The following is a 15,438-nucleotide window of genomic DNA, read 5'->3' as shown; positions in this document are numbered from 1 at the left end:
GTCCCCCGAGGCCCTCACCCCGGGCGATGCGCAGAACCCGCATGATGCGGATGATGGTGGGGTTGATGGGCAGCGCCGCATTGATCTCGATCTCCTCCAGCGTGATGCCCATGACTGACAGCAGCACGATGGCCAGGTCCAGCTGATTCCACCTGCTCAGGCGGGCAGGGGAGGGCAGGAGTGGGAAGCAAGGGGAGGGGCACTCCAGTTTAGAAATCTCTCAGTTGGGAGGTGCTTTCCAGGTCTCCATCCTCCTGTTGTGGCCACCTCCCTACTTACCCCTGCAGCCCTGACCAGGTCCAGCTCCCTCTCAGTCCCCCACAGCCTCTGATCCCTCAAGCAAGAAGCTGACCAGGCTAAATAAACATATCTGCTTCTTGCAAGGAAGGAGGAATGGGCTCTGACTTCTAGGTCTGAATCTTGAGCCAGCTACGCCCTGTGTGTGGTCTTGGGTTAGTCCCTCAACTTCTTTGAGCCTCATTTGTTCCATCTGAAAATGACTAGCATGAGGTATGCTCTGCTTGGCCTATGGGGTATGAGAGATAAGCTGAGAAGGCTTGGTAGAATGCCCTGTACCTGTCAGGTGGGACCAAAATCACTTCCTGTTCAGGGCCGTAAGCAGCACCCAGGGACCCCTAGCCTTCAGTGCCCAGACACTAACTGGCTCCCCTCCTTTGGCTGCTCCAAGCTTCCCCATTCCGCAGCCTACTCTAGGCTGCCCTACCCCAGTCAAGTGGCTCACCGGTCCTTGAAAAAGCGCCTCAGACCAAACGCCACCAGCTTCAGCACAGCCTCCAGCACAAAGACAGTGGTGAACATGTAGTTGCAGTACTTGAGGGCTGTCTCCAGGGACTATGGGGGGCAAAGAGAAGCATCATCTGGGCCCCGTGACCTGCCCCACCCGACCCCACCCCCTTCTTCCAGCCAGGAAGTCTCTGCATTTTAAGGGTAGGATTTAGTCCATTTACATTTAGTGCAATTATTTATGTATCTGTTTTTATTCCTTCCATTTTATTTAATTCTACATTTAATTATTTCTACATTTTAATTCTATATTTTATTTAATTCTACTATTTATTCTACATTGCTGTTTCCTCTTTCTTATTTTTCTGGTTTGGTCCAGTTGCCCTTCTTTGGAGGCAGTATGGGTTAATGGTTAAGGGTCATGGTCAAGAACTGGACTGCCTAGATTTGAATCCTGGCCCAGAAATTATTCCCTATTCACTGTGTGACCTTGGGAAAGTCACTTGACCTGTCTGGGACTTCATTTCTCAATATATAAATTAGGGATGATAATAGTACCCAGCTCAGAAAGTTGCCATGAAAATTAAATGAACTAATAGTTCAATGCTAAGCACAAAATAAATGCTTGGTAAATAGGAGCTATTATTATTGTCTTTCTTCATGTTAATTTGGAAGTTCTACAATTACTGCTCTATTCTGCCAATGGTTGGCTTCTTTTTCCCTGCTTTCATTATTCTTCATCTGGAGGCTCCACTCCCTTTTTCTGCTCCCCAACTCCACTAAATGGAAGCTCTTAGAATATACTTGCCTGTACACGTCCCTGACACACACTGCAGGCAACAATAGCTGGGAACCTGTCTCCCTCTGTTTGCCCCCATGATCCTCACCCTGGGATGCCCATCTCCCAAGCTCTATATGCCCAGGTAGTAATGGAGACCATGTGGCAGGCCTTGAAGGCAACTCTGAGTTCCAGCCCCAGATCTGCTACTTGCTGACTGAGCAATTTGGGCAGCATGCTCTCTCTCTGAGCCTGTTTCTCCATCTATAAAATCTGGAGGAAGGTCCCAACCCGATCTTAGGGTGGCAGTGAGGTTAGAGAGTTAATACCTATAGGGTGCCTTGCAAAGAGTCATACTGAACACACTACACTGTTACCATGCTTAAGGCTGGGCCCAAATATCACCTCCACCTCACCAAGAACAAGTGACCTTTGCCTCTGACCATCCCCTGTGACTCATCTGTCCTACCAAGCTGTGAACTACCTGGGCACAGGGCTCCATAGCACTCGGACGCTGTCTCACTCTGTCCCTGCAGTGGGGTCCTGCTGAAGACCCAACCCTGCCATGTGACTTCGGGCCAAGGCTGGGGCTGGGTACAGGGCTCACCGGGGGCTGATTGTAGTGCTCCAGGGACATGGTGACCACATTGAGGCAGATGATGAAGGTGATAAAGATGTCCAGGTAGTGGCTGGTACACATGGAGTGGATGAGCAGCCGGGTGGGACAGTAGGTGGCATAGTAGGGCAGCCGCTGGGCCTCTGGAGATGGGTGCAGGGCACAGCCCACACAGGGTGGGGCCGAGGTGGGGGACAGAGCACACAGAGGGGGAGGCAGAGGGAGGGAGGAAGCAAGGGGGAGAGATGTTGCTCTTCCCTAGGCCTGGGAGCCAGAGTTGGGTCTCGTCCGCCCAGCCAGGGGCCACAAGGCCAAGGAGTAGGATCCTTAGGAGGGTGGCAGAGAGCAGGATGCTAGTTCCCCTCATCTACCCCATCATGCCCAGGGCAGGGGCTCCAGGTCTGCTGTGGGGGAGGACAGGGGCCCTACAGCTCTGCCCTTGCCCTCTGTCTGGACTGAGCACCTGGGGCCTCATTCAGGTTGGCAGTAGGGTCACCTGACTCCAGGTGGATACCAGCCGGAGGGCAGGCCACCTGGACAAGCAGACCCTGGGGGAAGGAGAGGGCCCGGGGGCACAGGGTCATATCCTGTGTCCCCTTCCAGGTCCCAAGGCCCAGAGGCTGGGGTCAGGCCCAGCCCTCAGCTGCGCCCAGGAGACCAGCAGCAGGGGACGGAGGTGCCTGGGGCCCGGGGCAGCCCTATCTCCGCGGTCACCACTCACTCCGGCGCCTCTTCTCCAGGCGCCGCAGCCGCTTCTCCTCGCGTCGCCGCGCCTCCTCGGCCTCCTGGTGCTGCCGGCACTTGTGGAAGTTCTCCACCACGACACCCACAAACATGTTGAGCACGAAGAAGCTGACGATGAGCAGGAAGGAGATGAAGTAGAGCAGCATCCACGGGTTGTGGTTGGGCACGGGCTGCAGGGAGCCAGGCAGGCTGAGGCAGCAGGTCGGGCACGGAGGACCCACTGTGGGCCGGCGCCTGCCTCACTCGGCCTCAGCGCAGAAGGGACCGACCAGGCCTGCCTCCCGGGGGGCCGGGAGGTTTGGAGGAGACAGCAGGTAGGGAGTGCCCACCTGGCCTGGCACAAGCAAGGTGCTCAGCAAACAGGGCCCCTCCTCTTCCCGGCTGCAGTTGCTGCCTCCTGGACACATCCGTATCTTGTTCTTCTCACCCACCTGCCTACCCATCCATCCATTTATCCATTATTCATCCAACCACCCACTATCCATCCATCCCTCTATCCATCCGCCATCTATCCATCGGCCCTCCATTCACTTGTTCATCACTTATCCAGAAACAAGGCAGAAAGAAGGCAGCCAACAGAGGGGACAGCACAGCCCTGAGTCCACGTGTGTGTGTGTGTGTGTGTGTGTGTGTGTGTGTGTGTGTGTGTGTGTGTGTGTGTGTGTGCTGGTGTGGGTGTTGGTGTTGGTGTGGGTGGTGAACAGGCTAAGAAGTGGAGAAAGATACCTCCAAGTGTTCTCACTCTGCCCACTTCTCCATCCCCACCTCTAGCTCTAGAGTCACACAGGGTTAAGGGCCAGAGGTCACTTACAGGCCTGGGGGTTACCCGCTGTCCTGACTCCTTCACTGAGTGGGCCCTGTCCTGACCTGGAGCATCTCCCTGTTCCTTCTCCCAGTGACCTCTCCGCCTGGACACAGCCAACCGTGGTCAGCTATGTGTTGCCTAAAGTCCCTGCCTGGACCCAGAGGGGACCCCCTACTCGCAGGAGGATCTTGGGAATGAGGGCCCAGGCCTCCTCTCAGGCCCAAAGTCCTCGTGACCCCTTGCACCCACCTCCATCCTAAATCCATCTTCCCCCAGCAGCCCACAAGAAGCTCCCACAAGCAAACCTGATGGTGTCACTCCCTTGCTATAACACCTTCGCTGACTCCCACCGCCCTCAGACAGACTCCAGCCCCTGCCGTGGCTCACGTGGGTCTGCCTGACCTTCCGTCCCCGCTCACCTCTTCCACCCACCTCCTGCCCCTCTCCTACTCCTGGTCCTCACACTCCCGACCCCCTGGACACGTCACCCTCTTGCCTCAGGCCAGCTGGCTCAGTCCTTCTCTTCCTCCCACACCTGGTTCCCCACAAGGCTCCGCGCCCCTCCAGGCAGGAGCCAGCTCAGAGGGCTCTCCCTGAAGAGCAGCAGGATAGGTTGAAGCAAATGGAGCCATGACCTACACTACCCGAGGGGCAGCCCTCACGGTGGAAGATTCAGGCCAGGATGGCGAGGGCTGCACTGCGGCTGACAGTGGGTCTGCGGGTCTTGCTGACCCCCATTGCGGGCCACTGGCCACAAAGACACTGTGTCCCTCCCCTGCTGCCCAGGCCTGACCTGGCCCCAGCCACACCCACCTGCTGATCCACAGCGACAGCATCCAGTCCATTGTACATGATGTTCACCCAGCCATCCTTGGAGGCCAGGACAAAGAGGGACATCAGGGCCTGGAAGAGGCAGGGAGGGGAGGGTACAGGGGTGATGGGCACTGACAGCTTAGGCTGCGTCTGTCCCCTCTTGGGCTCTCCATTTTTCTGCCTCTGAGAGGCAGAAGGATAAAGAAGCCTTCCGCATACTGAGAACAGAACTGTGTCCTCAACAGACAAACCTTGAAGACCTACTATGTGCCTGCCATATCTCTGCAGGCACTGCTGCAGAAGTCCTGGGTTCCAGTCTCAGGTCTGAAATTAACTGGGCAAGAAAATCCATGAGCTTGGGTCTCCACCCCCACAGAATGGAGCTAATACTTAAGTGCCTGCCTACAGGTTTGCTGAGAGTTTAAACTGGAAGGTTCCTGACAAACATAAGGGGCCCTGTCACCTCATTCCAAACTTGCCTGTAGCACCTGAAAACAGAAGCTCACGAGCGAAGTCAGGAGCCCTGGGTCACAGGCCAAGCTCTGCCACTCACTGGTTGTGTGACTAGGGGCAAGTTCCTCCACGTCTCTGGGCCCCAGCTTCCTTGATTGTAATTACCCTCACTAATGTGAGACTTTGGAATGGCAGTGATCCCTAGGAGACAGACAGCCATGGCTACATAGATGGCAGGCTAAAGCATCCTCATGCCCTCTCAACAGGCCTATGGGCTGGTCCTAGAGAACTCAACAGAGCCTCGCACATAGTAGGTGCTCAATAAAGTTTTCTGAGCTGGATTGAACCAGTGCCATCCTTGCAGAGCCTCAGCATGCTGGTAGTTCACAAAAGGTCCACCACCACCAGAGGTAGACCAAAGGTCACACACCTACCCAGAAGGCCCCTCCCCTCCTCCAAGCTTTCACCACGCTGGCTCATTTATTGTAGCTCAGGGTCCTAGGCTGGGAAGTGGGGTTCTGGGATGGGTCTCCTGCCCTGCACTGGCCCCTGCTTCCCACCTATCCCAGGCACAGACCCTTCCTCTTCCCGTCCAAGTGGGAATGGTACACCAGAAAGAATGCAGGCCCGGCACAGGGCAGGGGACACAGAGGGAGCCCTCCCTTCCAGGGAGGCACATGAAGCTTCCACGTGCCACAGGGCAAATGTCCCCAAGAGCCCTTGGTTCACAGAGGCCTGAAGTACAGAGAGCCTGGGACTGGGATTAACAGACCTGCTACCACTGTTCCCATTTACAGATGGGGACACTGAGGCACAGAGAAAAGCTGGAACTGGCCGGAAAGGCACACAGCTAGTAAGGGGCGCAGCAAGGAATCAAAGGCTCTGGGCCATGCTGGATGCCCGTATGCCTCTGCGCTGGGAACACCCTACTCAGGGGTCCAGAGGCATCAGCCTGGCACTGAGCATGCCCAGAATGGGAAAAGGCTGGATATGCATGGGAGCCAGGGCCTGGCAGGGAGGCCAGAGGGTCAGGAGCAAGCTCATAAACGGCTCCCACTAGCATTCCCTTAGCTTTCTGGGACACCTTTTTTAAACTACCAACCATTGAGTTGTTAACCACTTGAAAAGACGCTACCTCTGGAGAATCTGGAGGGGGTGGGGAGCCACTGTGTCCCTGTCCTTGATCCCCTGTCCCTGGCTACTCACTGCCCCATGGGTCCTCCCCCAGGGGACATGGAGAGCGGGGTCCTCGGTCATGTCAGGTGAGAGCCTCTGCGGGTCCAGCTGGAGGAGGGGCCCCAGCAGAGGCAGGGCCTGGCTCCTGGGCCACACGGACCATGGTGTGGGCCCGCTCCTTCCCTGTGTGACCTGGGGAGGCATCCCACTTAGTCACACCTAGTCATCTGGGTGAGCCCTCAGGACTTAGGGGTAGTTCTGAGGGCTGGGAGGGGGTCCAAGACTCTTTGGAGGCAGCCAACTGAGGCTCTCATGTGTGGCCCTACCCAAAAGGCCAAGCCTGGCAGGCTGCCAGGAGAGGGGACACAGGGTAAGGCAGGAAGTGGGTGGACCTTCCTGCCAGCTGAAGTGAAAAGCAGAGTCAATGGGCTACAAGAAAGGAGACCCACCCTACCACAGCCCGTGGGGTGGGCTCTAACATTTCCATTTGACAGATGAGGAAACTGAAGCTCAGAGAGGTCACACCCACAGTAAGCGGCAGAACGGGGATCCACATCCAGGCCTGGCTGACTCTAAAATTCTTGTCAGAGTCCCCAGGTGGGGGTTGGGAGCCAGGAACCAATGTCCACAGAGGCACCTATGAGGTGCTAGGCACTGGCTGGACACTGCACTCAGGAACTCGAAGCCTCCCTAGACGTGGGAGCTGAGCTCTGCCCCTGCTCGTTTTGCAGAAGAGGAAACAGAGGCTTGGAAAGGAGATGTCACAGGTCAGTCTTTGCAGGGCAGGATAGGAGGTTGGCCTGTAATCCCAGGACATTGGCACCAAAGAGCTGTCAACCCTACCCACTGGGGCAGGTCAGGTGAGGGGCAGGAGGATGGCACTCACCTGGCCCAGATTGTCAAAGTTGTACTTGTGATGGACCCAGCGGTAGTTGGCAGCCACGCAGTCGGAGCGGTTGGTGATGTTGCGGGTGTCTATGCCCAGACAGTGGTAGAACTTGCCCTTGAAGAGCTGGGGGCAGGGCCACAGGGCTAGTGACTGTCCTGCCAGGACTCCCGGAGGGGCAGGGGTGGCGTGAATCAGAAGAGGGATCCGCCCCTCAAGGGACACATCCTCTGTGCCAGCGTGGGGCACGCACACAACCATCCCATCTCACCAAGCCCCTGACACAACGTGGGCCTACTCATCCCACCTCACAGAGACAGACACTGGGGCCCAGTGGCGGCAGGTAATTTTCTCAAAGTTGTTTGAGGTTTAGGAAGTGTCAGGGCCAAGGCTCAGCTCCCCCCCACAGTCTATCTGATTCCTGGGCTCTTCCTCAGACCCTGTCCTGTCACCGGGACTCCGAGAGAGAGGGAAGTAAAAGGACCCTCTCTAGAGACCCAAGCCCTCTCCATATCAACTGCCTAGTAGGAGCAGGGCCACTGTCTACACAGGGTCTGCATCAAGCCTCTCCTGTCCAGGCAGCTCCGTGGTGGCCCTCTTAGAGCCCCAGAGGTCACCAGTGTCCAGAGCTCTTCTATAGCTACAGACCCAGCACAGGACCAGTGGGGAGCCCAGGAGCCTCAGCACCGGGCTCAGGCACTCTAGACACAGGAAGAAGGGGCTCAGCAGCAGCTCAGACCCCAGAAAGCCAGGGTCATTGTGGCCACGCTCCTGTCCCACACTTTATGATCTGCCCCACTCCTTCCTGCCCTACCCTAAGGCCCCATCATATTCCTGGGCTCCAAACCAAAATCCAGGTTAGCTCAAGACCCTGCCTGTGTCAGAGACCTTCCATGGCCCCGACCCCAGAGAAACCGAGCCCCAACTCCTAGCTGCCATTCCAGGGCTTTCCCAGCTTGGCCCAGCCCACGTCTGGCTCACCTCTCTATGCCAGCCACAGCTCCTAGGCTCACCTGCACATAAGCACTCATCCTCCCTGAAACACCTTCTCTGACCTGTTTGTGGAAATCACCTCTCCTTCAAGGCCCAGGGCAAAGGCCACCTCCATTAGGGCGCTTTTTCCTTGTTCCCAGGCTTGCTTGTGTTCCTGTGCAGCTGGGACCCCTGCGATCCCATTTACCCAGCCTGCCTTGAGCTGACACGTAGGCCTGTGTCTCTCTCCTCCTTGTTTGGACTAGAAGCTCCGCACTGGCAGGGAGCTGGGTGCTCCACCAGGGCCACCTGAGCCCCAGGACAGTCAGCACAAGGTCGGGAATGTTGGGCAGGAGTGTGGAGCCTCTTCCCAACCACCGAGCCCACCCCAGTGCCAGACCAGCTTGGGTGCCCCTCACCTGCACCCCCAGGATGCCGAAGATAATGAAGAAGGCACAGCAGATAAGGACGATGTTGCCAATGGGCTTAAGGGAGGAGATGAGTGTCTCCACCACCAGTTTCAGACCAGGTGCCCGGCTGATAACACTGCAGGCAGGGAGGGGCCAAGGGTGTTGTGAGACTACAACTAGGTCTGGGGCCAGCCCCACAGTGCCCGAAACCATGGGGGCAGAGGCCCCAGGCCCCAGATCTATATGCACAGCAAGGCACTGTGTCTACCCCATACCCTTGGAGTCTACACGACACCCTTGTCTGCAGACTGAGGACCAGAGACAGCTGTGAGTCACCCAGAGATACACAGGAGACACACAGGGTGGGTAGCAACCTTGGGGGTCATCTTCAGGCCCACTGTTCCAGTGCGTATGTGCATGCATGCACGTGCGCGCGTGCACACATACACACACCAGGGTCTCCAGGCTCCTCCCCCAGGGGCTGTGCCCACAGCCCAGCCCCTGGCCTTATTCTCTGGCATATGCTCTATCTGGCATATGCTATAGGAAGACTCAGTGGGTAGGGAGGGCCAGACTGAGGAGTCCACTTAGACCACTGGGGCATCCCTGGACAGTGCAGGGACCCCCATCTGCAGGGAAGAGCCCTCACCGCAGGGGCCGTAGGGTGCGCAGGAGCCGCAGGACCCGGAGGACCCCCAGGATCTTGGCCCCACCAGCCGATGCCACAGATACCACAATGTCAATGATTGACACGAAGACGAGGAAGCCATCCAGCACATTCCAGCTGCTGCGCAGGTATGCCTGCTCACCACAGTACAGGCCCAGCGAGACTACCTGATGGCGAGTGGTAGGGAGTCAGGCAGATGGCGGGACAGAAGGTCCAGCAGGGGACACGTGCCTGGCCACTCCCTGAAATGCAGTCCCAGCAGGCCAACCCATTCTGTTCTCCCCCAAAATCTGGCAAACCAATTCAAAACCATGCACTCTGCAGAGCATCCCAGATGGAGTCCTTCCCCCCGACCCCACACCTCCAGCAGGTACCCCCATACATTCTCCTCTCTGGTAGGCCATGAGCTCCTGGACAGCAGGAACGTGGCTGACTCCCTCTGGGTCCCAGGGACCCAACCCAGGGGCTGGCACTGAGCAGGGGTGGCCCCCAGGGCCCCTGCAGAATGTTGCTGATAGGCAGGTGAGTGACCAGCTGAGGGAGGGGCCGGGCCAGGGTGAGGGGCCCCAAGCTGCAGGGTAAGAGGAGCCCCGGGTGGAGCCCAGAGCTACCTTCAGTGTCATCTCGCCCACAAAGATGGCTGTAAAGATGTAGTTGGACACGGTGAGGAAGATGCGTTCCTGAAAGAGCCGGGAGACAGTGGGCCCAGGGGCTCCCGGAGCTGCAGACACCCAGGCAGCCTCGTGCCCTGGCCAAGGGGCACCCTGCTGCCACTTGATGAGGAGGTGGCAGCCCCACAGGCAAGCTCCCGCCCTCTCCTCCCCCCACAGTGCTCCGACTCAGTGTTGGGCCCTGCTGAGCTCTCCCAGCCCCCGCAGCCCTGCACCATGTCCCATCGCAGGGCCCAGTGGCCTGCCCCAAGGCTGCAGCCACTCACGGTGCTGCCAGCCTCGATCTGGGGCCTCTCCAAGGCAATGGTGATGCAATTGAGGAAGATGAAGGCCAGGACGACATAGTCGAAGAGCTTGTGGGCGATAATGGTCTGACACAGGACTCGGAACCTGGGGAGGGATGGGAAGGGGGACCACGTGAGTGCCAGTTTGCCCCTTACGCCAGCCAGGAGAAAGGTAGAGGGCCAGGCACTCTGGGTACCAGGATGGCTTAGAGGAAGCTGACTCTTCTCTTCTTTGGCGACAAAACAGGTAGCAGCTTTATATGTGCTCAGCGTGCCCACCTGGAGCTGCCTCCCCTGACCACACAGCAGCTCCTGGCACCACAGGATGAAAGGCATCCTCCTTGCCCTGGCACTCAAAGCTTTCCAAACATTCGCCCAAATCCCTGTGCCCTGTCCTCCAGGCACTTGGACACACATTGCCTGTTACCCTCAGCTTCTCTCCCTCAGGTTGCTCCCTCCACCTGGACCAGCCTCCATGTCTCCGCAACCCCTGGCTTCACCTACAGAATGCCACCTGCCTACAGAGCCCAGAACAAAGGCCACCTCCTCCCGGTAGCCTTCTGATGTCCCCCTCCAGATATGAGCCCCCCAGGCTGCTTAAGGATGTGTCCAACCTGGTGCCCAGCACAGGGATGGTCTAGACTAGAGGATCCCCAGGGACACCGTCCTACACGGACCTCGACCCGCCTCCTCCCCTGGGTCTGGAGCGTCCTCGGGCTGTGGGAGACACCCCACCAACAGCCTTGCCTGGCTTAGTAGAAATCTCTCCCTCCTGGACACGTTAACTTTAACCCCACCCCAAGCCTGGCTGTGCCCACCTGTTCTCGGGAGAGAAGAGATAGACAGACCAGTCCTGGCGGACCTCGCACCAGTCAGGCTTGTAGACGTCGATCATCTTGCGGACGCGGAAGCACAGAGTCTGGGAAGGGGGACAGCGTGCGGCCAGTCAGCACTGTGCAGAGCTGCCCATCTCGCCCACTTCAGCCAGCCAGCAAACTGGGGCCACTGGAGGACCTCCGAACTCTCCCAGCAAGACCAGGACTCCCACCAGACCCAGGGAGGGAAGGAGGGCTTCTCCCTGGGGCAGACCACCTCAGGTGGCAGTTCTGGGCCCGCCCCCTGCTCACCCACCTGGAGCCCCGTCCCCTCCGCCCCTCTGGCCCTGCGTCTACCCCGGCCCCGCTCACATAGTCCATCTCATCTTCATCCTCTCCATGAGACCGGCGGTCGTCCATCTTGGTGAAGACGTCCTTGGCGATGCTGGGCATCCTGCCATTGCAGTCCTCGTGCCCGGGCGCTGGACCCGCCGCCCTCCAGGCCACACGGGGGTGGGCGCCCACGGTGGGCATCAGCTCGGCCAGGTCCACCGAGTCTCTGGTGTCGAGGGACAGTGTCCGGCGGTGGTGGCGGTGGCGGTGCGGCGGGTGGGGACCACGATGCACGTGGTGAGCGTGCGGGGCGTGCAGGGGCACGGACCGTGGGGGACCCTCGTCCTGGGCGCCCTCGCAGGCCGGGGCGCCGCCGCCGCCGCCGCCGCGCTCCGCCGAGAGCAGGGACTCGTGCTCGGCGGACAGCGGCTTGTGCTTGAGGCTGTTCCAGCTGGAGCGGCGGCCGGCCCAGGCCCCGCTGCGGCCCCATGGCCCGTAGTAGGAGCTCCTGGAGCTGGACTGGGAGAGAGCCCGGGGCTCTGGTCAGCGCCCGCCACACACACGGTGGTTGTGACTGGAGGCAGCCTGCACGTCCCCTGAGGCCCAAAGCGGGCCACAGTCCTCTCCCTTCCCGGCTTCTCACGCCATCCGATCCATGGACATGTGGGCACGTCCAGGGTGTAGTTACATCCCTTCCTGCCACCCCACTTCCCTTGAGGAATGTAATCAATGTAGGGTGGTCTTCCCATTTTACAAGTAAAGAAACAGGCCCAGAGAAGGCTGGAACTTGCTTGTGATCATGTAGCTTGGAAGTGGCAGAGGCCACATTTGAGCTCAGATCTACCGGACCCCAAAGCCCAGCTTTCCCCTACACGGTGCTGCTAAGGTGATAACCCAATTCTCCACACCAGAGCCATTGGCACCATCATTTACCCCTCCCTGCCATGTTCCTCTGGCACTGGGCACCCAGGAACACAACTAAGACATGGCCTTAGCCTGACGTGGCTAGAGCGTCTGCGGCCCGAAGCCTTGGCACCAGTCTGAAGCTGGACTGCCAGATGCTTCTCCCAGGGCCTCTCAGCACACACCCAGCAGGGAGCACGCACCCAGAGCACCCAGAGGAGCTCACCAGGGAGCGCTGGTCATAGCTCACCCTCCCCAGCGACATGACACTGCTCTTGCGGGAGCCGAGGGCCACGAGCACAGGGTCCGGCTGCAGCGAGAGGCGCGGGGCGGGCGCTGCAGCCCCAGTGGGACCCAGACGCCCATCCAGTGGGAGATTGGGGTCCAGGTGCCCATTGGGGGTCATGAGGATCGGGCAGAGCTTGGGATCTGGAGGGACAGACAGGCAGACAAAAGGAGACAGGAACAAAAGCAGCCATGAGACAAAGAAAGACAGGCGTGGTGGTCACCGGAAGTGGAGAGTTCCGGGGAGACCTCTGCCCCTGGGAGCCCCCCCAGCTGGAGCCCATCGTGCATGCCTCCCCTCTGCCTTTATTTTTGGATGAGTGGATCTCCTGCCTTCTGTGTTTAGGGCCAGCCTTGAGCACACCCCAGCATGGCACCCTCACTTCCATGCCCACTGCAGGAAGCAAGGCAGAGACAGTCCAGTTCAGTCACCGAGAGGGGCACTGGGTGTGGGCTGGGAAGGCTTGTTGCGAGCTGCCCAGGATGCCAAGTGGGACCAGAACCTGGGCGACTGGAGGCCTGAGGCTCTTCCCAACAGGACTGCGGAGGGGTGAGAGGAGCTGCAGCTAGAATCCAGGAGGGCCATGAATGTCACTGACCTCTTTTGGGGATTTAACATTTTCCTCAGTTATAAATGGAAACAATAAACTACAGAGAATTAGCAGTCCTGGAGCCTGGGCTTGAGAAGAAGCCAGTTGTTGTGCGCTCTGCCCTCCTTGATCTCAGGGGAAGGGTGACAGTGGAGGCCTGTTTACCTCCACCGCTGTCCAGGCCCTCCTGGGGTTTGTCAAACTCCTCCATGTTAGATGAGCTCTGGTCCTCGTCCGAGTAGGAGCGATTGGCGTCGCCCTGAGAGACCAACCCTCACATTGGAATGCAGGTCATCTCAGCACGTCCCTCCTGAATTTTGCAAGGGATGTTTCACCCCCCATTTTACAAATAGGGAAACTGAGGCTCAGAAAAGGAAAATGAGAAGCTAATGAGGACTAGACCACAAACCCACATCTGCCTGACTTCAGATATCTCCTAAGCCTCACAGAATGGATCAGGCAGAATCCAGAATCCAAGATCTTGGGGGCTTTAGCACCTCAGATTCTAGACTACACTTCTAGGGGAGAGATGCAGCCTCCATTTGCACGCTTCCTATGATGGGAAGCTCACCACCTCTTTGACAAACCCCTCCTTTGGGACCTGTTGCCTGCTAGATGTTGAAATTGCAGGCCTACCCTATCCAGACCCTCCCTGGCCCAGTCTCATGCAGGCCCCATGGAGGTTCTTCCTCGCACAGGGCTGCAGTCACCTCTGCCTGGAAGCCCTCCACCAGGATGGCCACCAGCAGGTTGAAGAGCACGTAGTTGCCAAAGGTCATGAGAGCGACAAAGTAGAGGGAGGCCCAGGGGGAGGTGGAGGCCATGCCATTATAGAGGACGACGTTCCAGTCCTCCTGTGTGAGGATCTGTGAGGGGAGGGGTGCCACAACTCAACCCTGTGGTTCCCCCAGGCCCCAGACCAGCCCAAGGGCAGAGAGAGTCCACAGGGTGGCACAGCTGCAGGCACACTGCAGCCCACGCACCTTACAGCATCCTCACATGCTTGGGCATGCCCGGGGACTCACCTATCATGGCCCTAGCTAGGGGTGTGCCCACCTGGCACAGCTCTGTCCCTCATTCACACACACACACCACTCTGCCCATGCCCCCAGCTTGCCCAACCCTCAGGCCGGTCACATACTCACACCCTGACACCCACTCCTCACTGACCTGTGCTCCCCCCTGGCTGCTTCCACAACCCCACCCCCTTAGCACACTATCCTGCACACACTCCCACCCCTGCATGAGCCCCCCTTCCTCCTACTGCCCTGCCTGGGTTCCATGTGAGGAAACGGTCTCAAAGAGGGATCCTAGCATGCTCGAGTCTCGGGGCAGGAGTGGAAGGGCAGGGATGGGTCCTGGGCAGTCAGTCCAGCTCCCAGAGCCAGTGCTGCCCCATATCCCCATCTGCCCACTGAAGGCCAAAGTTGGGGGTCCTCCTGCCCCTCTTCTCTGGATACTCCAGGGGGGCCCGCTGAAAAGCCATGCAAGTGGCAGGCCTCAGACACATGCTGCCGCTCACCTGGAACACTGTGACGATGGCCCACAGCAGGGAGTCAAAGTTCTTCCTGTCAGGGACCGTGTCTCCCGTGTCCGTGCGGAGGCTGAATTTGCAGCCAAAGATGTGCATCCCAAGGATGCTGGAAAGGATGGAGTTGGCGCAAGGGACTCACACACCAAGCTCCCCACCTTGTTTCATTCTCAGAACAAAGATGGGAGGAGGCAGCAAGGGTCCCATGTTGTAGACATGAATACCGGCTCGCCAGGGCAGGAGGGGCCTGAGTGATGGTGCAGGATTCACCCCCAGGCCCAGGGTGCTGCCTGGGGAAGCTCAACCGGCCGCGCGCCCCCAGGCTCCTGCCCTAGCAGGTCCCGCCGGTGTGGAACCCAGAGTGGTCAGGGCTCACCTGAAGATGAAGATGAAGAGCATGAGCAGCATGCAGAAGGTGGCCACGTTGTCCATGGTCTTCATGAGCACCACGAGCTGGCGCCGCAGCGCGGGCATGAAGCGCACGAGCTTCAGCACTCGCAGCAGCCGGAAGGTCCGCAGCACGGACAGGCCTCCGTCCGCCTGCCCCACAATCTCCCAGATGCTGAGGCCAGGGGGTGCAGGCCAGGCGGGGAGAGGAGAGAAGCGGGAAGGGTCGGCGGGACGCGAAGTCGAGAGGAAGGCAGAGGAAGGAGAGGTCGGGCAGGACACAGAGACAGAGAGCTTCCATTCATTCATTCATTCGTTCATCCAGCCAATAATGTCTCACTGGTCTCTGCTGCTCCATGAAGTGCTTGAGACTAGGGGCTCTTGACCCGGAGCCCAGGAACATCCCCCCTCCAAAAGCCTATGGCTAGCATTCAGGAGGTCCATGAAGGTCACCAACCTCTTTTTGAATTGAACATTCTTTTGATTATGAATATAAACAATAAACCACAGAGATTTAGCAGTTCCTATGACTGCAGCCAATCGAAGTCACTGATATTTTTATACCATGTGACAGT

General features: G+C 58.5%; 1 protein-coding gene across 3 annotated transcripts in view; it reads right to left on the bottom strand.

The window, feature by feature from the left end:
* CACNA1I (calcium voltage-gated channel subunit alpha1 I) overlaps nucleotides 1-15,438 on the bottom strand; it is a 112,241-nt gene that overhangs the window by 14,813 nt on the left and 81,990 nt on the right. For all 3 annotated transcript variants that reach the window (XM_037006920.2, XM_073213901.1, XM_073213900.1), the window contains 17 exons: nucleotides 14,853-15,038; nucleotides 14,468-14,585; nucleotides 13,656-13,811; nucleotides 13,111-13,204; nucleotides 12,297-12,499; nucleotides 11,207-11,686; nucleotides 10,838-10,938; nucleotides 10,002-10,125; nucleotides 9,676-9,744; nucleotides 9,047-9,231; nucleotides 8,407-8,533; nucleotides 7,016-7,141; nucleotides 4,501-4,590; nucleotides 2,860-3,052; nucleotides 2,130-2,281; nucleotides 743-852; nucleotides 19-152 (listed from right to left, as the gene is read on the bottom strand). In XM_037006920.2, coding sequence (XP_036862815.2) covers nucleotides 19-152; nucleotides 743-852; nucleotides 2,130-2,281; nucleotides 2,860-3,052; nucleotides 4,501-4,590; nucleotides 7,016-7,141; nucleotides 8,407-8,533; nucleotides 9,047-9,231; nucleotides 9,676-9,744; nucleotides 10,002-10,125; nucleotides 10,838-10,938; nucleotides 11,207-11,686; nucleotides 12,297-12,499; nucleotides 13,111-13,204; nucleotides 13,656-13,811; nucleotides 14,468-14,585; nucleotides 14,853-15,038 — 2,648 coding nt within the window. The remainder of the gene's footprint in view (nucleotides 1-18; nucleotides 153-742; nucleotides 853-2,129; nucleotides 2,282-2,859; nucleotides 3,053-4,500; nucleotides 4,591-7,015; nucleotides 7,142-8,406; nucleotides 8,534-9,046; nucleotides 9,232-9,675; nucleotides 9,745-10,001; nucleotides 10,126-10,837; nucleotides 10,939-11,206; nucleotides 11,687-12,296; nucleotides 12,500-13,110; nucleotides 13,205-13,655; nucleotides 13,812-14,467; nucleotides 14,586-14,852; nucleotides 15,039-15,438) is intronic.

Source organism: Manis javanica, chromosome 10 (assembly GCF_040802235.1).
Source record: "Manis javanica isolate MJ-LG chromosome 10, MJ_LKY, whole genome shotgun sequence".
NCBI classification, from domain to species: Eukaryota; Metazoa; Chordata; class Mammalia; order Pholidota; family Manidae; genus Manis; species Manis javanica.
This window is presented reverse-complemented; position numbering and strand designations above follow the sequence as displayed.